At 40.6% G+C, this 23,821-nt stretch overlaps 1 protein-coding gene across 1 annotated transcript in view; it reads right to left on the minus strand.

The window, feature by feature from the left end:
• PAPSS2 (3'-phosphoadenosine 5'-phosphosulfate synthase 2) overlaps positions 1 to 22,361 on the minus strand; it is an 89,026-nt gene extending 66,665 nt beyond the window's left edge. The window contains exon 1 of the mRNA XM_023225170.2: positions 22,109 to 22,361. Within this exon, the coding sequence (XP_023080938.1) occupies positions 22,109 to 22,135 (27 nt within the window). The 5' untranslated portion in view covers positions 22,136 to 22,361. The remainder of the gene's footprint in view (positions 1 to 22,108) is intronic.
• Positions 22,362 to 23,821: the final 1,460 nt, after the last annotated feature.

Raw genomic sequence — 23,821 nt, forward strand, 5'->3', positions numbered from 1 at the left:
GCTTCTCGGGACTTGGGGTAGGAATGGGAATAATTGCGAATGGGCACCAGGGATCTTTTTAGCGTAATGAAAATGTTCTAAAATTAGAGTGTGGTCATGGTTGTACTACTCTGTAAATTTCCTAGGAATCTTTAAACTGTACAGTTAAAATGGGTGAATTATATACTATACAAATTATTTCTCAATAAAGCTGTTTCTAAGAAAAGTCTTTTCACTCTTTGATGAAAACCTTGACTTAGCCAATTTCACTTTCTCACTTAAAACCTCTTCAAATTCTTGTAGTAGTTCCAAATGTACATTTTTTGTCTATGACCAAGACTATACATGACAGTATATTTTGACTCTTAACAGTTATTGTAAACATTTAAAACTCCTCCTGTTTGGTAGTCGTTTTATTCTAATGACAGTAACCATGGTTTCAAGAACTTCAAAGCCAGGGCTGAGCTGTTTTATGTTCATAAATACTCAAGTTGAGGCTCTAAGAAATACACAGAGAATATTCACATGATCCAATGCTACACAGCAGGGTTTCTCAACCTTGGCACTATTGACATTTTGAGCCTGATAGTTCTTTGTGTTAGGGGAGCTGTCCCGTGGTCCTGTGCATTGTAGGATGATAGCAGCAACACCCCCTTCCCTTACTGTGAGTTGTAACAACTAGAAAATGGTCTCCAGACATTGCTCAAGGCAAAATCACCCCCAGTGGAGAACCACATATTTAATTATTCCAGCAGTGGAATACACTGTACAGCAGTGAGAATGAGCAAATTCCAATCGCACGCAAACAATATGAATGACTCTCACAAATACATTTTGGAGCAAAAGAAACCAAACACAGAAGATTGTATAACGTAGAATTCCATTTCTAAAAGCTCAAAAACCGACAAGATTAGTCAGGATGGTTACCGAGGAGAAGAAGGTAGTGACTGGAAGGCATTTGTGGGATTCAGGTAGTATTCTGTTTCCTAATCTGTGCGCTAGTTATGAAAGTGTGTGCCAGTACATACACAGATTAGAAAACAGAATACTACCTGCAATACCATCACACAAATTCACTGAGTAGCACACTTAAAATTTACATATTTTTTGTATTGATTTTATACTTTAAAAGTTTAAAAATGTGCTGCGAAAACAGAGCATTCAAAGTGACTGAGGAGGGGCCCAGCACCTTTCTAACAGGATGCCGATTCATCCCTCCACAGGCCCACCGTGGCTCCTTCTGGCCCACCCTGAACTGTAAGACAGAAATCCAGTGTATTCCATTGATGAATGAAAGCTTGTTCCTGGGGTACTTTGTTATCCAGGTGCCAATGCCAAGAAAGCACCCCCCACCACCATTTTCAATTCATACTTGCAAAGCACAGACTTAAAATTGACTTCAGTGTGAAACCGACTTAGAGTGAGACCAAATAAAGGAAGGCTCCCTCCAGTGCTAAAGAAAATAGTAACGGGTCTAGTTCCCAAATCTGAGAGTAAGTCCCTCTTTAGTGCCCAAAGTGACAACTGGGCAACTTGTTTGTTACAGTAGCAGAAGACGAGTTGTGCCGATTCATTTGGGTTCTCGTTCTTGGTTGGAAATCCTCCTCATCAATAACTTGTCCTTGCAGACAGTGGACCAGGTACAACAGTGGAGACTGTGATGATAGTGACTTTTTTTTTTTTCTTGAGATAGGTTCTCACTGTTGCCCAGGCTGGAGTGCAGTGGCACGATCCTGGTGGCTCACTGCAGCCTTGACCTTCAAGTCTCAAGCGATACTCCCATCTCAGCCTTCCAAGTACCTGGGACTACAGGCACGCACCACTATACCTGGCTAATTTTTATATTTTTTGTAGAGATGGGGTTTTGTCATGTTGCTCAGGTTGGTCTTGAACTCCTGGACTCAAGCAATCCACCTGTCTCAGCCTCCTGAAGTGCTGGGATTACAGGCACGAGCCACTGCGTCAGGCCTGCTGATTTTTAAAAATACTCATTTATAGGAGTTCTATATATTTTGGAAAACAGTCCTATGTCTCCTACGAGTTACAAGTTATCCCCTAGGCTTTTGCTTGTCTTTTGACTTTTGTTTTAAAGTAAAAAAAAAAAAAGTTTTGGCATGTCATTTTTAAAATGTTTGGTTTTTTATCGATACGTTATTTATTTTACATACTTATAGGGAACATGTGATAGTTTGTTACATGTATAGAATGTGTAATGATTAAGTCAGGGTATTTAAAGAGTCCATCACTTTGTGCATTTATCATTTTTATGTGTTGAGAACAATTCCAGTCTTCACTTTCAGCTCTTTTGAAATATACAATACATTGTTGTTAACTATAGTCACTCTGCTCTGCTGTAGAACAACTTATTATAACTTTTATCTAATTGTGTCTGTACCTGTTAACCTATCTTTGTTCATCTCCCCACCCTAACCGATTTTCCCAGCTTCTAGTGTGATCATTCTACTCTCTACCTTGATGATATCAAGTTTTTAGCTCCTGTATATGAGTAAAAACATGCAATGTTTGTCCTTCTGTGCCTGGGTTATATCACTTAATATAATGACCTCCAGTTGCATTCACATTGCTGCAAACGACATGATTTCATTCATTTTTATGGCTGGATAGTATTCCATTGTAAACATATACCACATTTTCTTTATCCATTTGCCTGTTGATGGACACCTGGGTTTATTCCATGTCTTTGCTATTGTGAATAGTGCTGCAATAAACAAGTAAATGTAGGTATCTCTTTGATATACTGATTTCTTTTCCTTTGAATAGATACCAGCAGTGGAATTGATGGACTGTATCATGGTTCTGTTTTTAGTTTTTTGAGAAATCTCCAATTGTTTTCCATAGTGGCTTTACTAATTTACATTCCCACCAACAGTGTATGAATTCCCTTTTTTCCACATCCTCACCAGTATTTTTTTTTTTTTTTTACTTTTTACATAATAGCCCTTCTACATGAGGTGAGGTAATATCTCATGGTTTTGATTTGAATTTTCTTGACAATTGGTGATGTGGAGCATTTTTTCACATATCTGTTGGCCATTTGCATGTCTTCTTTTGAGAATTGTCTATTCATGTCCTTTGCCCACTTTTTAATGGTTTTTTTTTTTTTTTTTTTTTTCACTGCTGGGTTTCTGGTATAGTCTGGATATTAGTCCCTTGTAGGAAAATAGTATGCAATATTTTCTCTCATTCAACAGGTGGTCTCTTCATGCTGTTGATTGTTTCCTTTGTTGTGCAAAAGCTTTTTAGTTTAATATAGTTCAATTTGTCTATTTTCGTTTTAGGTGTCTGGCTTTTAAGGTCTTAACCATAAAATATTTGCCTAGACCAATATCTTGAAGTCTTTTCCCTGTGTTTTCTTCCAGTAGTTTTAAAGTTTGGGGTCTTATATTCACATCTTTAATCCATCATCCATTGATCTTTGCATATGGTGAGAGACAGGGGTCCAGTTTCAATCTTCTGTGTATGGATAGTCAATTTTCCCAGCACCATTTATTGAAGAGGGTATCCTTTCTCCAGTGTATATTCTTAGTGCCTTTGTAGAAAATCAGTTGGCTACAAATAAGTGGATTTATTTCTGGGCAAAAAAAAAAAAGTTTTTATATTCAAAAAATTTATAGTATCTGAATGTGTGTTATACTTAGAAGAGTTCTCCCCTGTTCTGTGATTACACAATATTCAGGAGTTTTTTCCTTGTATTTCTACGGTTTCTCAATGCTTTAATCTTTGCTCCATCAAACCTCTTCTTTATAAAATAAATTCTTAAAATGCTTATCTTTATTTACAAGGCTAAGTATATCTTTTTTTTTTTTTTTTTTTTTTTTTTTTTTTTTTTTTTTTTTTTTTTGAGACGGAGTCTCGCTCTGCCGCCCAGGCTGGAGTGCAGTGGCCGGATCTCAGCTCACTGCAAGCTCTGCCTCCCGAGTTCACACCATTCTCCTGCCTCAGCCTCCCGAGTAGCTGGGACTACAGGCGCCCGCCACTTCGCCCGGCTAGATTTTTTTGTATTTTTTAGTAGAGACGGGGTTTCACTGTGTTAGCCAGGATGGTCTCGATCTCCTGACCTCGTGATCCGCCCGTCTCGGCCTCCCAAAGTGCTGGGATTACAGGCTTGAGCCACCGCGCCCGGCCAGCATATCTTTTTTAAAAAGATTATATTCTCAACTCTGTGATCACAATTTTTAAAAATCTCCATTCTCTGGCAGGTACTGACCTATGAGCATAGTTAGAGAGTGGTTCAAAGTACATTCTACATGCATGCATATAATATAAATCTTATATAGTGGATGCTGTTGTCATATAAAGAGATAGTGGGTAGCTTTCCAGTTATAACTTGATAAAGGGTTCTTACTGGACAACACTTTGAAATCATATTGCCTAGGAAAATGAAGATCCCGGAAAAGCACACAAAGCTTCTTAGAGGAGGCAACTGTCTTAATTCTCCATGCTTCTCCTGCACGGGGCTGGTGACAGGGCTTGCTGTAGAGTTGCCTCCTCTTTCATGTCCACTCCAGTTACTAGATGTCAAGCAATTTGATCTCTGTCATTTTTGGTCCAAAAGTATCCTGAAATTTATTTTCCATTCTGATAGTTGCATAGGAGAATTAGAGGAAAAGGACAAATTGTAATTGCTTTCAGATTAAATACATAGGGGCATATATTTTTCAAAATATTTGTAATCAAATTCACTTCAAAATAATACAGAAGGAAGAAGAAAGTAAAACAAAGTTGCCATCCTTAAAAAAACACAACTGTAAATCAGAAAAAAAAGAAATGCCATTGGCTTGAGTCATCCAATCTTTTAAAGCTTATATATCTGCACTAAATGTCTGTCTGTTTATTTTATCTTATTTTTTGAGATGGATTCTCGCTCTGTTGCCCTGGCTGGAGTATAGTGTCCTGATCTCAGCTAACTGCAGCCTCTGCCTCCTGGGTTCAAGTAATTTTCCTGCCTCAACCTCTGGAGTAGCTGGGATTACAGGAGCGCACTGCCATGCCTGGCTAATTTTTTTATTTTTAGTACAGACGAGGTTTCATCATGTTGTCCAAGTTGGTCTCGAACTCCTGACCTCAAGTGATCTGCCTGCCTTGGCCTCCCAAAGTGCTGGGATTACAGGCATAAGCCACCGCATCTGGCCTTTTTTTTTTTTTTTTTTTTTTGAGACAGAGTCTCACTCTGTCACCCAGGCTGGAGTACAGTGGCACAATCTTGGCTTACTGCAGCCTTGAACTGCTGGGCTCAAGTGATCCTCCCAACTAACTCAGCCTCCCAAGTAGCTGCATCTACAGGTATGTGCCATCATACCCAGCTTGGCTTTTCTTTTATTTATTGCATTAAAGATGAATCATCTCTGTAAAGATAAGCGCTATATAATGCAACATATTAATTTTTAAATCTAGTGAGGTAAAGTTGATCAAAATTCATGATCAGATAAACCAAGTCGGGAAATCTATTAGCTTGTGTGGAAAAGGTACAAAGCTTATGAGTTAATGTGATCCATTCTACGTTTTAGGTCATAATTATGAAACATATGAATGGGCAGCATTTCTGCTCTTGAGGTACTTACATATTTCTCCCAGAAATGCTAGAATTACACTGAAAACTCACAAAGGAAAGGCAGGCCCGTTTTTGGAGGGTTCTTCCAATATGGGTCCCTAATACTCATGTTTATCAAATGTGACAAGGAAATTATTTTAGATTTATTCCCATTGAAACATATAAAGTTCAACAGTGAGATCTGGAGACTTACACTCTAGAGAATTACAAGCTACTTTCTTAAGCCACTTCCTTAATTGTGATATGGGAACGGGGCAAATTTCCAAAGATAAAGTCACCGCCGTCAAGAACAGCTCACTAAGAAAGAATGGTCTTCAGGTTTTCCCAGAAAGCTGTCTTCCCATTAGGTAATGGTAAAACAGGACAAGGATAGTAAGATTTTAAACGTTCCAGCTATATTCCTCATGGAATATTTAATTTAAAATATTTAATCTTAAATATTCCATGAGGAATGCAGTGACCACAGAAGACTGCATTGGCTGGGAAATGGCTTTACATTTAAAAAAAAAATCTGGAAGGGGAAAATAGCTTTCTGAAGTAGAGAAAACTCATCTGTCACTAACTAGCCAGCGGCCCTCAGGCATGTTACAATGCTCTCAATTGCATGGGGAAGGAATTAAGCTAGGCTGAGATTCTGAAGCCTGGCTGAACCAAGAAACCTTACGGTTGGTTTTTGAAGACTGCCTCCATTCCCCAACACAGATCCATTCAATCAGATTCACTAGGAATGCTGTCCAGGCATCACTATTTTGTGAAGCTTAGAAGGGTGGAGAAAAACTGGACTACATCATCTCTAAGTTCGCACCCAGATCTCACTAAATTAAGAGATGTATTCAGAATAGTAGCGTAATGAATGGAACAGAGGGAAGCATAAAACCTATGCAGGTGTAAGTAAATCCTAACCAGGGACTTACAACACAACCTATTAGCACAAAATTACATTCTCAAATGAACCTTGGCTCCCCTATACATGAATAATAAATATGCTTGACTCACAGCAACAAAACCACTCAAGACACAGAATAATACAAAAGGGATTATGTCATTAACTTACAGTAATATTTGTACTTTGTATCCAATTCCAAACTTATGAAATACACACATATCAAGTTTGAAAATTCAAATATGCAAATCTTTTTAATGCAAACTACAGTTCAAAGAGGATGAAGAGGTAGATTTTCAATTTTTCACTGACAAATATCTAGTTGATATGGTATAAACCAAGAGAATGATTTCATAAGTATATACACATTCCTTGTTTTATAGAAGAGGTAATACTAAATGATAGCAGCCAGTGCTAATGCTATAACTAAGAGGGTATTTTAAGTCATTAGTAAAATAGATTCATTTGAACAGTGTTTTAAAAAGACAGCAAAATAAAGGCTCCCCCTCTTAGGGCCCACTATTTTGAATTTTAGCCAATAGGGCATAAGATCTCAAACTGCAGTTCCTAGATGTAGGTCTTGTAAGAGGAGTCTATAACGCCTTGAAATCATATGTAAAAATTGTGTATCTGTGTCCGTGTGTGCATACATGCTGTGGGCACACCCATGCATGGAGGTTTCTTATTCTTTTTTGAGTCAAAAACCCCTATGGTCGCCTATGGATCCCCTCTCAGAAAAGTGTTTTTAAATGCATAAAACACAAAGGATTGCCAATAAAATAAAAATAATTACAGTAACAAAATGCTTTTTAAGAATCATAGCACGGTAATAAATATGCTTCTTTAGCAATGTATTAAATAACAAGAACTAGCTGTCTAGGTAGACAGCTATAATCTTAATTTTGAAGTATTTTTATAACTCTTTTATAGATCTTTTTATATATCTTAATTTTTCTAGTAATAAAGAGCAGAGATATTTTGCAGTATCTACAACAATATAATTTGATATTAAAGTATCTGTGGTTTCTGCTGGTGACATAGTCACAAGTATTGCTAATATTGCTGTGGTTTGTTGCCTGTCTTCATAACTGAAGAAAATGCTACATTTCTGTTACAAGTTATAAAAAAATTTTACTGCTGGGCACGTGGCTGATACCTGTAATCCCAGCACTTTGGGAGGCCTAGTCAAGAGGATCATTTGAGGCCAGGAGTTCAAGACCAGTCTGGCCAACATGGTGAAACCCCGTCTATACCAAAAATATAAAAAATTAGCCGAGTGTAGTGGCGCACACCTGTAATCCCAGCTACTCAGAGGGCTGAGGCAGGAGAATCGCTTGAACATGGGAGGTGGAGGTTGCAGTGAGCCGAGATTGTACCACTGAACTTCAGACTGGGTAAGAGGGCAAGACTTCAGCTAAAAAAAAAATTTTTTTTACCCATCCAAGTTCACAACCTTCCTGACTTCTCTGGACCCTAGATACTAAAGAACCTCTGCTCTCTCTTTATCAGTCTCGAAGAGGTTGATTTGTAAGCTTACAGGAAGGGTAGAACATTACACCACAAAGCACTCAATGAGCACTTCATGGACTGGCTCTAGGCAATGCAGGCATAGAGCCCTGGATAGTCTCACGATAACAGGCAGAAGGAAAAGGGCTCTCTGAGGTAGAATGGTAAAGGAGAGCTCTGGGACCTTCTAGAACAAAAATTCAAATATGTCTTACTATTAATTTTATATTTTAATGTTCTATAGAGTTCCTAAAAGTATTTAGTGACTTAGAAGATTCACAAAGCATAGCAAAAACTCATGAATCAGAAGTGGACAAGAAAAAGGAAAGAGAACAACCCAGGGGCATAAAATGAAGTGGTACCAAGCATAAAGCTGGTGCAAAAAAAAAAAAAAAGTAAGCCAAAAATTCACTTCTGAGCTTTCAGGCAGGTATCTTGAGGGGGAAAACCTGGATGGTCCCAAAATTCCCAAAGGAATTAGACACACACACACACACACACACACACACACATACACACACAAATACATACACACACAACACACACACACAGCTCAGAAAAATATAACCCTTCTCATAGTAAAACTAGACAGAAATGTCTCCCTACGTATTTTATAAAGAGAATATAAAGAAAATCCCAGGCTGGGCACAGTGGCTCACGCCTGTAATCCCAGCACTTTAGGAGGCCAAGGTGGGAGGATCACTTGAGGTCAGGAGTACAAGACCAGCCTGGGCAACATAGGGAGACCTGTCTCTACAAAAACAAAACTAAAGAAAATTCCAGAGATATTGATAAAGGGAATGTTATAATTAATAAATAATCTGAATAATATCATTATGGTAGACACAATAGTGAGTTCCACAGAGCTTTAAAAAAATAATATTTTACCAAAACAATGACAATACACCAAACACAGTTCAATGGGGCTCATGAAGTACAGCTAGTACTCAGCTCTCTGAATTCAGACACATAGAGTTACATGCTGACAGGCCATGGGCCTAAGCATCTTCCAACTGAACACTGGCTCCCACTGTATATAGCAGGAGGTGGCAAATTTTTCTTAAAGGATCAGATAGTATACATTCTTACCCTTGCAGGCCACACAGAAATATCCATCCTTGCTGTAAAAGCAGCCACAGTGTGTAAATGAATAAGCATGGTGTTTCAAAAGTTTCATTTGCAGACACTAAAATTTTAATTTCATATACTTTTCATACCACAAAATATCATTTTCCTTTGACTTTTCCCCATCAGTCTTTTAAAAAAATGTAAAAACCATTCCTAGCTTATAGGCCTACCAAAACAGGCAGGTGACTGTGGTTTAGCTCACAGGATATGGTTTGCTAACCCCTGGTCTAAAGGCCCAAGTTTCCCCCAAGATATCTCATTGTCACTGTATCTTTCTCTTTCCTCAACCCTTGGTTTATAACAACTTTTTTTTTTTTTAATAGTAACTGCTTCTACATTTGATCTGCAACTGTTCACAAAGGCAATCAGGATGACATGTAGGCAGACATGGCTTCAGAATTTCTGTGTTTAATGGATATAAAAAGGTAAACCAGGATGAACTCACAGGAAAGAAATAGTGTAGTTCCCACTGCCCTCATTAAAATAAAACACACACAAGTAGAAAACCTTGAATGTACAACTTTCTTTACTTCAAGGATCACATATTAGCTTTTTTAGAAGCATCCCAAAATATGTGTAATTAGCTAAATCACTTAATTCATATGTTACATCATTTATATCACTAGTTCTCCCAATGAAAATGAAGCCATATAATGTTTTGCAGCACACAGTTAACTTGGTGCAATCCAAATATGAAACCCTTCATTGCAAATATCATCCCAATATCCCAGACAAAACATGGGAATCAGCCACCGAACTTGGCAAACTCGTGGTCTCTACTATTACATTGCCCCACAAGAAGACTGCAGGGAATTTACCTCATTTCTTTATTTTAGTGGCCTAATCTATGATTTGTAATACTTGTAACTACCTATTATGTAGAGCTACTAGGAAAATTGATAACAACGTATGAATAAGTCTTGATGAGCATGATGAAAGAAAGGTATTATGCATGCCCAGAGGAACTCCGCTATAATACAGGGAGGTAGCAATTACCCTCATGGCAATACCACATGCATAAAATTGAGTCTCCTGAAATGTGTAACTGCAATTAGAAGATGCTCGAAGCCACACAATTATAGTGTTCAACCCAGGTTTCAGCTGCCCCTCCTAACACTAGCCCTGTTGGTGTTCCACTGTAGGCTGTACTTTGCTACCTCTCTGTATTTTCTTCATATATATTCTCAATTGGTTCTGGTTATTAGGCTGTATACATAAAACAATCTCCCTGAACCACAAATATTAAAATTCTGTGCTGAGCAATGAAAATGCTGATGAAATCTAGTACATCCTGAGAACAGGCCCATAGCCTGTGGGGCTTTGGGAACTTGTAACTCATGAATGCTCGACTGTGCAGCACTCACATAATGAACAAGGCTGGGTCTAGAGTTATGTGTAAGTCACTGCAATTATTTCTAAAAACACTTATTCTTGAGTGTATGCATTCACCCACTAGAACACTGAAGCCTTGTATTCTTAAGGTGAAATGTTGGGTTCAATTCCAAAGACTACTGTTCCTAAAACTGGCTGCAGAGCCTCATCCAAACTAACATTTATTGCCTTTTAACAGCATTTGCTAAAATCTGCATCTTCTAAAGATTACACAACATTCCAAAAAGCCCCTAAGGAAATCCCTTTCAAAGTGCCTGCATCATCCTTTTAGTCTGCAAAGATAAAATTAAAATGCATGTTTAAGTAATCAAAAGATCCGTTTGCATTCTCACAGTCATAGTATCCATTATATATTATTTTAACTGAAGAAAAAAAAAGAATGATTGAAAACATGGTACTTGTGTTCCAGCTCTGCCATTTAGGGTTATGCATCCTGAGGCAAGTAACTTAGCCTCTACAAGCTTCAGAGTTCTCTACTATAAAACAGAGACAAGAACTACTTCATAGGTTACTGTGAGGATGAGATGGGATACTGTACGGATAGTTCCTGGACAAATGCTTGCTCCTTTCTTCAATTTGGGGAACCCTATTGGGTACACAAGGTGCCTTCCTGAATCCCAAGGGATGTTACTATGTCAACAAGGATTAACAACATAGTGTGATGTGTAAAAGGCTTTTTGAGTCATAGCCTCAACACCGAGAAGAAAATGGAAGAAACCGGGTATTTATGATGACCCAGATTTTTCCATTCCCTAAATGTGGCTAACTGTGCAGAGACAACACATCCTTTAGACAGAATTTTGTATCCCACTGTGAAGACACAAATTCTGCAATTCAATTTCTATGCAGTCGCGATGATTCTTTTTATTTAAATAATGCAGCTCCTCTCCAATAAAAGACTTCAATTTCATCCCCTGAAATACACCCAGCCAATGCTGCTCTCCTCAGCATGAGTGTGTGTGTGCGCATCTTTTTATACAATCATCTCCTGGGAACGGGAGTATGAACCCTTCCTAGTACCTATCGCTGAAATACTAGCCCAGGATTGCTGAAAAACTTGGACTCCCCTTACCTCTGTGTTAGAAGGAGACAACGCTCCCAAATCTTTCTTCCAAACAGCAAAGAACATACCTTTTACAATCCCATGATTTCTAGGCACTCCTCATTGATCGGTTGACAACATCCTTAAGCGTCGACCTTGAACTGGGTCAAACTTTTATGTGAAAAATGCACTGGTGCTCTAGTTTCTTTTTTATTGTCTACAAATCATATTAATAATTACAACTTGGCTCAAGTATGGCAGCTTTGGTGGAAACAAATTATTCTGTTCATTATTGCAGAATATTGACATAGCCATAAGGCTAGGCAATAAAAACTATTACAGGTTGAGTCTGAGAACAAATACAATTTATTTTCCAATTATTCACCTTATGTTACCATAAAGAAAGAAATGTGTGTGATAGTGAGGGTAACATGTATTTGCTAATTTATGCCACTTACTCTTTTTAAATAAAAGTGCTGGGGAACGTTTCTTAATAGAATTCATTATTATTATCTTGAGATAATAGCAGTAGACAGCTGCCAGAATATATTATAAATGAAACAGTAATACATTACTAGTTACTTAATCTAGCTGTGTTGGCTACATGGCATGAAGTCTCAATGCCTCTATGAAATAAACATCTTATTAACTACAGAGAAGCTAATAAGATTCTAGCTTCTCCTTTGGGTAACTCTCTAAAGACCCACTTCAGTTAAATGAACTCCCTTCCATCTGTTTATTCACAACTTGCTTCGTGAGATGGTGAAGAGTTGGTGAGTTAACGTACAGGTCAGTGCTCAATAAATCATAGCAATGAACAGAATACAATAGAGTAGGAATTTTCTAACAAAACATGCTCTAAAAAAAGAAACTTCAGATAAATTTGCACATTCCACAATCGGAATTTTTATGTTTAGGCTTTATTTGATGTCTTCTTATTCTGTTGGCTAACTTAAACACAAAGGTCAAATGAAAAACTACTTTAGTTATGATTTGGTTATTTTTTAGTAACTACTCAAAGCATTGTTTTACTAGTGATGCAATGGCCCAAGAGCCATAATTACTCATATAATTTAGGAAAACACTCTCTATTGGGAGTCAGCAATTTAGTTCCTGGGAAGACCACACATGGTTACTATAATCGACTTCATAGTACTTTGTGAACTTAGGAAGCAATGGAAATGGATGGATTTAGAGGTAAAACTGAACTGAGGCTTTGGTGTATAACTGAACTTTGTCCAGCCTTTACCAAATACAACTTTATCTGCATCGCATGCTATCTAATCAATGGCATCTCTTTTTTTGATAAAACAATTAAACCATTTGAGAAGGTTTAAGGAAGACTGAGTGAGGTGGGAAAGGGTTTAATTTTCTAAAGAGAAACAGTCCAGCCAATCAAAAGTATTTCACAATAGTCAAGTAACATCTTTCAAATACTGCTTTTTGGTCTGTATTTTCCATCCCTAGAATGCCACAATAAAATGCTAAAGCTAAGTCAGAATGTAATAAACCAACTGGGAGGAAGTTTTGTTTATGGAAAACATTTCTTGTTGAATGAAAGAGGAAATAAAGCTATAGAAAATGGGCAGGGCCACTTTCAAAGAGCATGTGATAAAGAGAGAAGCGATAAGTGTGTGTAATTAGAGTTCTAGCTCAGTAGTAGTATCCCCACCCAGTCAACCCAAAGAATGGCCATAGAGCCTGGCACAGCTCTTAACGCTGTATATCAACTGTCATATAAAGGGCTTAAAGGTGAGCTCTTACTTTTCCTAATTTTCCTTCCAGAAGTAAAATACTAGAATTACTTTTAGACATACACACACATTGACTTTTTAAGTAGAGACAGCCTTAATACAGAGTAAATAATGTTCAACTTAGTGGAAAAATGAATGAAGAAACGTAAGAAAAGTCAATTGGGAATTTTATTGCTTTTAGCTCAAGGCCACTGCAAGACTTACTGGGCAGAACATTGATAAATATAAAGGTGTGGATGGAGTGCTTCAATTAAAAAAGGCAAATGCTGTGTTTAGAATAGACTTAAAGACAGTGAATAGACTAAAAACTGTAATTAAAGAATATGGCTTTTACGTAGGCCTTTGTGATCGTATGGTAGTCTGGAACAATGGCGCTATCGTGGCACAGCAGAGCAGCTCTGAAGATGCAAAGATACATGAAAGAATTCCAGAATATGCTGGAGAGTATTTAATGGAAAACCGCTTGGTTAAAACCTGACACTCTTCATGGCATTCTGGGTGTGGACGATCAGCCAGTGAAGATAATGAATGTCGGATGTCACTGACTAGCAGCTTCATTTTGAATGAGGGTCGCTGTCTGCCCATTGATAAGAGGCCAGATTGTCTTGGAAGTTCCAAAGTTGCAACGATTTCTGGCTAGTGCCACAAGGTTTACTTGACTGTTGTATGAAAAGCTGATGAGAAAACCATCCAGAAAAAAGCTCTTCGTTTTACAAACACGAAAATAAAACATGTAATTGTGGAAAAAAAAAAGAATATAAGGCTTTGGTAGCTATTGCTAATTATGACAAATAGAGATCCTGGTTTGGTCATTCAATAAATATGGTTGAGTGAGTGAGGTAAACAAATATATAAGTGAGGATTTTCACAGGAACTGAAAAAGGAAAGGATTTTAGAGACCTTAAGGAAACAAAGTAATACAAATGGGACCCCCAGCAGAGGGCCAAAAAGTTAATTCATATTTTTAACACTAGCAAATGTATGAAAATAAAATCATCACTAATGCTTGAGTTGCTGACTTTGCTGGAAATTGGGAAGGCATGAATTATTCATAAATTAATAATGATTAGAGGAGGGCATAGATGAATAATGTATAGGGATAAAATCTCAGATTTTCTTCTAGGTGGTTTAAATCCATAAAGTCTACAAATGACTTTAAAAGCACACACCCAACATCAAATTTTTTTTAAAAAGTAATTGTGGTATGAGACTGGATGTAGATGCTTGGTGGATAAAAATCAATACTTTTCATAATAAATCAATAATAAAACATAAAGCAGGTGTTAACTAGACATTTAAATCAACTATTGACTAGCAGAGAAATTATCACTATTAATGATGCAGCATTTGACATATTTATGTAACTGTTTTCAAAAATCTTTATTGTCACAGGCTATATGCTTTTATTGCCAAAAGTTAATATTTGATGCTACACAGATTGAGTTTGTCATGCTTATATTACAGTCATGCTTGCACGATAACAATTATAGCAAAATCAACTTCACTGGTAAATTTGAAATGCAGAAAGGGATGCTGATAAGATTTTAAAGGAAGTCACATCAGTCAACTGATGGAACCTATTTTATACAGCACGTGTCATCAGAGGCAAGTTATATTTCAAGTTTTAATACAGTGACTCTTTTGCACAGAGAAAAAACATTTTCATCTTGTGCACCAATTTATTGCTGGTTTGTTTGTTTGTTTTGTTGAGGTTTTTTTGAGACAGAGTCTCACTCTGTCACCCAGGCTACAGTGTAGTGGCATGATCATGGCTGACTGCAGTCTTGACCTCTAGTACTCAGGTGATCCCCCCTCAGCCTCCTGGGTAGCTGGGATTCCAGGCCTGCGCCACCAACGCTTGGCTAATTTTTTGCATTTTTGTAGAGACGAGGTTTTGCCACGTTGCCCAGGCTGGTCTCAAACTCCTTCGCTCAAGTGATCCGCCTGCCTCAGCCTCTCAAAGTGCTAGGATTACAGGCATGAGCCACCACACCCAGCCAATTTATTCTAAATTTTTCAAAAATGTGGTGATCAAAAAGACAGGAAAAAGGAACAAGAAGACAAAATTTATAACAAATCCAATGCTTATGATAAACCAATTAACCTTTCTGGAAAGCTTTAATCTTTATTGAAATAGAAGCAAAGCAAGCTTGGGTACCCGTCTGAGTCTGAAACAGGGAGTAGTATCCTGCCCCTGGTGCTGAGCTTTGGGAAGAGGGAGGCCAAATAGCCCTGGGGACTCTGAAAGGAGAGGGCATTGGATGTGCTTCTGATCTCAGAGGAAAAGAGGGTGGGATTCAGCAGGCCCCCAGAGTTTCTCCAAGTCCCCGCATGGTCACAGCAAAATAGGAACCTAGTTCCCACACTCCTGGGAGTAGTGGGGACATGTCAAGGACCTTAACTAGTCCCACCAAATTCATCCCCCACGACCTCAGAGTTGTGCTGGAGCAACAAAACAACCTCAGGGTACCCAGGAGAGCATGAAAGAAGGAGAGTTGTTGAAACTGAAGGGGCCTTTTAGATAAGAATGCACTTGAATTAGACCAACACTAAGGATTGGACATGACAATGCACATCTCTAAGGATGTCTGCATAGGCAGAGACCACCAAGATAAGGTGAGCACTCCCCACTCCACGCTGTAGCACATCCTAGGGAAAAGGGATTAAATCAAAGATTTTTGACTAGCTATTTGATTGGAGTTCATATTCATAAAGTACTCCTTTTATGAGAGTGGCACAGGTCTGGTAAGGTATGATAGGAGATGTTAATGATTCATAAGAATCTAGAAAGGGTAGAGGTTTCTGTTTCCAGAGTGATGGGTAGGTTATTCAGATTGATGCTTCCACTGAAAATAACTACAAATGCTAGTAATAACATAGAATAATCTAATTTAAAACAACAGGACAAGCATGGTGGCTCATGCCTGTAATCCCAGCACTTTGGGAGGCCAAGGCAGACGGATCACTTGAGGTCAGGAGTTCGAGCCTGGTCAACATGGTAAAACCCTGTCTCAACTAAAAATACAAAAATTAGCTGGGTGTGGTGTGCACACCTGTAATCCCAGCTACTAGGGAGGCTGAGACATGAGAATCGCTTGAACTCGGGAGGTGGAGGTTGCAATGAGCCAAGATCACACCACAGCACTTGAGCCTGGGTGACAGAGCAGGACTCTATCTAAAAAACAAAAACAAAAACAAAACAACAACAACAACAAACATTAAAAATTAAAAAAACAAATAGCTGACAAAATAGGAAGAAACTATGAGGCCAAAATCTGGAAGAAAGCAACAACTCAAAGAGATAAGTAAGCAGAGAGGCACTTTTACCTTATAAGGGTATATTTGCTGAGAGAAGCATATATGAACTGATTTTGACAGCTTCACTGAGAGAGGTGGATCAGAAATTAAAGCCCAGAACCCACTCAGGTGAAAAGAAAAACAGGTTTTCCTCAATCTAAGCTGGGCTTCTAAACACCACACTCTAAAAATAAGAGTGAACCAGAATAAAGCTACCTCCCACCCAGAGAGACCGCAAGGACAATTGTCTTGGCATAGAAAGTGAGTATAAAAGGGGAGGGTGGTCCCTGGGAAGTTGTATTCACAATCTGGCCCTCATGTACAAAATAGCAATCGAAATTCGTATCACCTAAGTCTTTAAAAAGTAGTAAATTCAAGGTAAAGTAGTCCTAGGCTAGGAGTGGGGCCAGACACCTGGCAGAAACAAAAGCAAATCCTCTCTGAAAACAAAGTCATTCATCCTAGGCCTGAAAGAATCTCTGCCAGTAATTTTTCAGCAGTAATGACAAATACCCAGTCAAAAATGACCAAGCACACAAAGAGAAGAGGGGAGAGTGAGGAATCTAGGAAAAAATATAGATCCTAAGGGCAAATACATCCTCTAATGAATTCTCTAGCCATTTACTCATTCATTTATTCAATGAATATTGAACACCCAATCTGTGCCAGGATCAATGTCAGGTGCTGGGCATATAAGCTGTTTCAAGCGTCATATGAACAAATCACCTAGGGGCTAAAAGACCAGTTGAGCTGGTGTTATATTTATGTTTATTTACCTTTAGTTTCTGCATTTTCCTAAGACTTCCAAACACAAAGACTAATGAGTGCCCCTTACTATTTAGTGATAGATTTTGAAATAAACAGAAATCTCCTAGGACTGAGATTGACATCATTGATACCTAATTCCCTAAAGGTTCCATATTAGAGCTAAGCCTAATTATCCCCTCAGCAAACCACAGAGTCATATGCATCAAGAGAAAAGTGATAAAAGACAATCATCTCAAAGAGACATATAACTGAGTTAACCACATTTATCTTTTAACTGCACCAAAGTCCAAACAGATGATCTCATAAATGGTGATGGCATGAATTGGGAAACATTAATTTTAAGGCACATGTAGGAATAGTTGAAGGTACAGGAAGGGTGAAGAGAAGTTAGTCCAATATTTACTTTACTCATGGATTATCTTTCTTGGCCAAAGTTGTTGGCAAAAACTCACTGATACTCTGGTACCTCTACACTAATCATCAACCAGTGTCTTCTATCCAGCTTATCACAATAAGAATTCAAATTGTCACCTCTATATTTCTGCATTTGTTTTTCCTTATTAAATATTCTGGCTGGCCAAGCACAGTGGCTCAAGCCTGCAATCCTAATACTTTGGGAGGCCAAGGCAGGAGGATCTCTTCAGCTCAGGAGTTCAAGACTGGCCAGAGCAACATACTGAGACCTCATCTCTACCAAACAACAACAACAACAAAAACTTTAAAAGTTAGCCAGGCATGATGGTGTGCACCTATAGTACCAGGTACTTGGGAGGCTGAGGCAGGAGGATCACTTGAGCCCAGGAGGTCGAGACTGCAGTGACCCATTATAGCACCACTGTACTCCAGCCTGTCTCAAAACAAAACAAAAGTACTCTGGCTGCTGTCATTTACTGAGCCTTCAAAACAGTATGATGTGTGCTTTTTTTTCTTTTTATGTATGCCAAACCATGACAGTATAGTTTAATACAAATGAGATAGCTACTGCATATGAAGCACTAACTCTGGGTCTGGCACTGTGTAAGACAATTTTTAGGAGTTATTTACTTTTCACGACAATTGTAAGCCTTAATTTATTATTACCCACATTTTACAGATGAGAAAACTTTAGGCCAGAGAAGTTACATCCTGAAACAGAAGTACGGGGGTGGGGCAAGAGGGTGAGTTTTGATGCTGGACAGACCCGAATTTCAATAGCGCCCTGCCCCTGGTATTTCTCCTCCCCTAAAGACAAAGCTGTTTCCTGAGATGAGAACTACTGTGGGGATGAGATGAAATCCAGTATGTCTGAGTGTCTGGCCTCTAGGAAATGCTTGTTTCTCCCTCCCTCCAGTGGTTACTCATCTAGAAATTCATGTCTTATCTTAGGTAGTGTCTTCATATAGTTTTAAAAGTAATTACTTCCGGCTGGGTACAGTGGCTCAAGCCTGCAATCCCAGCACTTTGGAAGGTCAAGGTGGGTGAATCACCTGAGGTCAGGAGTTCGATGCTAGCCTGACTAATGTCGCAAAACCCCGTCTCTACTAAAAATACAAAAATTACCTGGACGTGGTGGTACACACCAGTAGTGCCAGCTACCCAGGAGGCTGAGGCAGGAGAATTGCTTGAACCTGGGAGGCGGAGGTTGCAGTGAGCCAAAATCGCTCCTCTGCACCCCAGCCTGGGTGACAGAGTAAGACTCCATCTCAAAAAAAAAAAAAAAAAAAGTAGCTACTTCTAGAAAAATAATGTTATACTGTACACAGTTCTGATTATAAGGAAAAGGTAATCAGCAGGGCATGATGGCAGTGCCTATAATCCCAGCTACTTGGGAGGCTGGGGCAAGAGAATGACTTGAACCTGGGAGGCGGAGGTTGCAGTGAGCTGAGATCATGCCAGGCTACTGCACTCCAGCCTGGGTGACAGAGTGAGACTCTGTCTCAAAAAACAAAAAAAAAAGAAAGAAAATAAATAAGGAAAAGGTTGATAATCCCTTACATCTATAGAGAGTGCTGTGGTTTTCAGTATCTTTTCACTCTTCCAATCGTTGTCTTATTTGATCCTTCGTAAATAACTTAATATCTCAGTCAATGTTTTCAGATTGGGTGTCTCCAGAACATAACAGCACTGTCTGTGGGCCTTGAAAAATGTTAATCCAGGAAATGATGTAAGAGGAAAGGCCCAGGCCTTTGCCTTCCCTTTTTTTCAGTGCCCTAGAGGCAGTCTGTCCCTTTCCCTCTCCTGGGTGTCTGAGTGTGCGCATAGGGAGTCGGGGTGGGAGGGTAGCCAGGGTTGGAGGTAAGTGAGGGGTGGAAGGGATGAAGGGATGAATGTGACTGGTAGCTGTTTCTTTGGTTTCCATGGTAAAGACGCATAGCACAGAAGGAATGTGCTACCTTCCTTTATAAAAGAACACTTCATTTATTTTTTCTAAAGCTTATGAAAAAATCATCCTACACTCTTTCATTTAAACCAAAACTATCTACTCTTCCTAGAGTGGTCTGAACTGAAAGGCAATATTCATCCAGAGAGCGTGGCCAAAAAAACCTGGAAAAAAGGTATCTCCTTTTCCCTCTACCCCACCCAGTATACTATCTGGCACACAGTAGGTGCTCAACAAATATTTGAAGTTACTGTAGTGGCTGCTGTGTGAATTAACTGTCCTCTGTTGACAGTGAAGTAAACAATGTGATGATTCCTATAAGACCATAAAAGATCAGCTCAGTCTCACTCCCAGGCTAGCTTGTGAGGTCAGCAATACTTACTTATCAAATAATTGATTAGTTCAGAGGTCACACAAGTGGACAGATTTTGCTTTGGCCTGCAAGGTTTCAAAACACATTTTGAATGAACATTCAAAGCTTGAGAGATTCCACATGCATTTACAGCTGGCTTGCTGTAAATAGTACTGACAGTACCTATCTAGCCTTTTTGGGAACTTGGGTTGGTACCTGGGTTATAACTGCGTTAGACTAAATCAAAATTCATAAAAGTTCCATTTCAGTTAGCTGTTTCAGGAGTTAATTTAATGCTGTATAAAACAGATACACACATACAGCCACCCAACAAAAAACAGAAAGTTCAGAATGTGTAAATACAAAAACTGAACCCTCTGGCCCTCAAATTTCTCACTGCTTCTGACTGTGCAGAACCCCCACAATTGATTTGTAATGACCCTGTTCTCAAACCCTCCTCTTCCTGGGCTCCTGCCAACTGGAGGCATCAACAGGAGAGACCACGTCGTCCCTTTCTAATGCTTGACAAAGCCCCCCAATCACAACTGAGAAGGAATTCTTGATGCAAGCAGGAAAGTGGGAATTATAACCCCACTGATATAAAAAGCTAGAGGCACAGAGGCTTGCCATTTAGAAGACACTATTTAGGATTTTACAGAAATTAATCACATTAAATAGGAATAAAATACAAGTGATTTTCATTTATTATTTTAAATAATATGAGAGTCCCCCACTTAAAAATTATTCCTGAGAAAGGCAGCTGGATTTTGATGAATGTCCCTTCCCAAATTGATGTCACCTACACCCTGGACCCTCTTGCTGGTCCAGTATGGTCCCTGGAAGCCACAGAGCCCCCACCCTGTTCTCTTGCTGCTCAAGTGACCTTTCCAGCCCTGCATGGCCCCTCCACACTCCTTCCCCACTTCTTGGCTTTATATTTTGTTTTTTTTTTAAACCTCTCCCCGGCCCACCACAAATACACCTCAAAGATATTTCGGTAATACACATTATATAAGAATAAACATTTATCGGGCACCTACTATGTGTCCGTTGCAAGTCTACTTACTAGAGAGAGGTCAGCCCATTCAGTAACCAGTACAATCACCTGAGGCTTGCAGGATGGTGGCTGAAGATAGAATGTTCAGCGGCCAGACTGCTGAGTGAGATTTTATCAAGGCTTGCTGACCACATCTGACGTGGCCCCAATGCTGTCTAGAAGGCGCCATCCAACTCTATGAGTCTATGATTACTGCTCCCGTTTTATTTTTTCAGCTTTATTGGGGTGTAATTGACAAATAGAACTGCTGCCATTTTTAAGAATGCAAAATTTATAGGTGCCCATGTTGCTGGGAAAGAAACTTTTCTCTTTGACACGCCCTCATATTGCCCATTAAAAGAGGACAGCTCGTATTATTAATTCTGGGTAAAACTGCCTCCTCAACACAGTCCCCTCATCTTACTCCACCAAACCGAGGGGCACCCTCACCCCTCATTACTGAACTCGAGATGCCACCTGATGCCGAAATCAAGCTAGAGGACTAAATCCCGCCAGCGTAGAAATGCTATTTCTTCCAGTTTGCCTCGATAATTGCAGTTTCCTCTGTGAAAGTCCGTCATTAAAGTCCACTCCAAGGAAGTTCCCATAGACAAAACCCCAGCGACCAGACCTGGCAGAAGGGGAGTCAGCTCGATCTGCTCCGAGACCCTACAGAAGAAAAGGCGGGTCTGGAAGAGGTCCTGGGAAAGAAAGGGGATTTCCTGTCCCTGGTCCTGGATCTGGATCCGGACCCACTCGAGAAGCTCGGGAGGTCTCTGGCGGGCGTGGCGACCCCAAGGAGCGCAGACTGCCAGAGCAGCAGGGTGGAGAGAGGCTGCGGGGCGAGGGCTGCCCCGGGAATTCCACACAGAGCCTCTTTCTCCTGCTTCCCTCCGTGCCCTCCTCTTCCTCCTCCTCCTCGTCCTCCTCCAGACGCCCCCTCCCGGGCAGGGTGGGACCCAAGTGCCGGAGGATTGAAGGGTGGGGGTCGGCGCGTGCAGCGCGGTGGCGGGGAGGGAAGCCGGCGCCTGGAAGCCTACCGTCTTTTGCTTCTTGATCCCCGACATGCTGGTTGGCTGCGGCGGAGCCCGGGTCCCGGGAGCAGAGACCGAAGGACGCAGGGACGGCGACGGCAGCGGCGGCTGCCGGACTCCCGGGAAGGAGGTATAAAAAGGCTCCGCAGACACGTCGCACTTCCCTTGACCAGCCCCCTTCTCCTACTCCTCCTCCCGCCACGCTCCTCTCCGCCCCGTCGGTTCCGCAAGCCGCGCTCAACCTCGGGGACCCGGCCGCCGCCGCCTGGGCGCGGTCCCCGGCCCGGCCCCTACTCGCGGGCGCGCGCTCCGCCAGCCCTGGTCCCCAGCGAGACCTTGCAGCGGAGCGGCAGATGGCACGCCCGGCGCGCGGCCCGGGGTCAAGTTCACCCTGCCCGCCGCACCCCCGGAGGGTCCCAGAGCGTCCTCCACTCCCCTCACCAGCCTCCCGCGCCTCTTCAAGGAAGTCGTCCTGCGTCTAGGACCTAAGAGCTTATTTGGTTAAGGGCAAGGATGCTTGAAGCCGCCAGGTTTGTTAGCAGGATCCTCATATGCAGTACTAAAAACGAAGGCCCACATTCATGGATCCTTACAATGCACTCCGCTGAGCTCTGCCGTAATTCTCATGGGCCCTCTCCATTCTGCCCCGACCCCAGGCAGCAAGTCCTACTAACTCCCCATTTTACAAACGAGGCAACTGAGGCTTTCAGACTTTGCCAAGATTATATTCCAAATGAGGGGATTCAAACCCAGGCTGTCAGCCTCCGCAGTGCAGGCTTTCTCCACCAGCATCATCACACATGGTGATAACTCCCAAGGCTCACAGCTTGTCTGTTCACTACGCATCGTGCTGAGGGGATTACATGCACTTCCTCCATTCCTGCTCACAACAGTATCGTCGGGTTACAGGTATGGACCTGCAGAGGCACGGCCCCTCCTCACAACGTCAAGCAAGTGGCAGTGGCCAATGGAAGTCCAGCGACTTGTTTCAGTCTACCCCCAAAGTAGCACTTCTGTCCCACTGGAATGGGCCCTGAGGAGGAGGAAAGGAGGCACAAGTTGAGCAGGCCTAGTCCTAGGGCTCCAAGATTTTACCAGAGGTCAGTGTGAGGCAACCCTCTGAAAGAACCCAAATGTCAAGGCCGAGTAGAGGTGAGAGAGAGAAGCTCTAGTGACAAGCACTTTGGGGGCAGTCACTGGGTCTCACGCCCCTTGTACCTTAACTGACTCCTTGTATAATGCCACAAACGGATGGATATGACCATACCCTCAAAAGAAGTAACGTGACACACAAGGGCCACACTTCTCATTCCCACTCTAGTGTTCCTGCTGTCAAAGAGTTGGAATAATATTCTAAGGAGGTGAGAGATGGGACTTTTCTTTCATACCTAATTGTATTTCTGGAAGACTGCCAGCTTTCCAGACAGACACTTGATCTGAGTATTCAGTGACTGCCCTTCGCCATGGGAAGGTGGGAAAGAAAAATAAATCAGGAGTCAGAAACTTAAAAGGCAGCCTGTATGTCTGTACAATCTCGAGTTGTCAGCTTATTTATTTTCTTACTCATTTTGAGTAAACTGCCACCACTCGCTTCCAATGTAAGCAGCTAGGGGCAAATACTGAGTTTGAGTTTCTGTTCTGCATACAAACTAGCACATTTTAAATGTATATGAAGTTGAAATTGCAACATCCTATTCTTATTTCATTGGAAAAATCCTT

Source organism: Piliocolobus tephrosceles, chromosome 9 (genome assembly GCF_002776525.5).
Source record: "Piliocolobus tephrosceles isolate RC106 chromosome 9, ASM277652v3, whole genome shotgun sequence".
Taxonomy (NCBI): Eukaryota; Metazoa; Chordata; class Mammalia; order Primates; family Cercopithecidae; genus Piliocolobus; species Piliocolobus tephrosceles.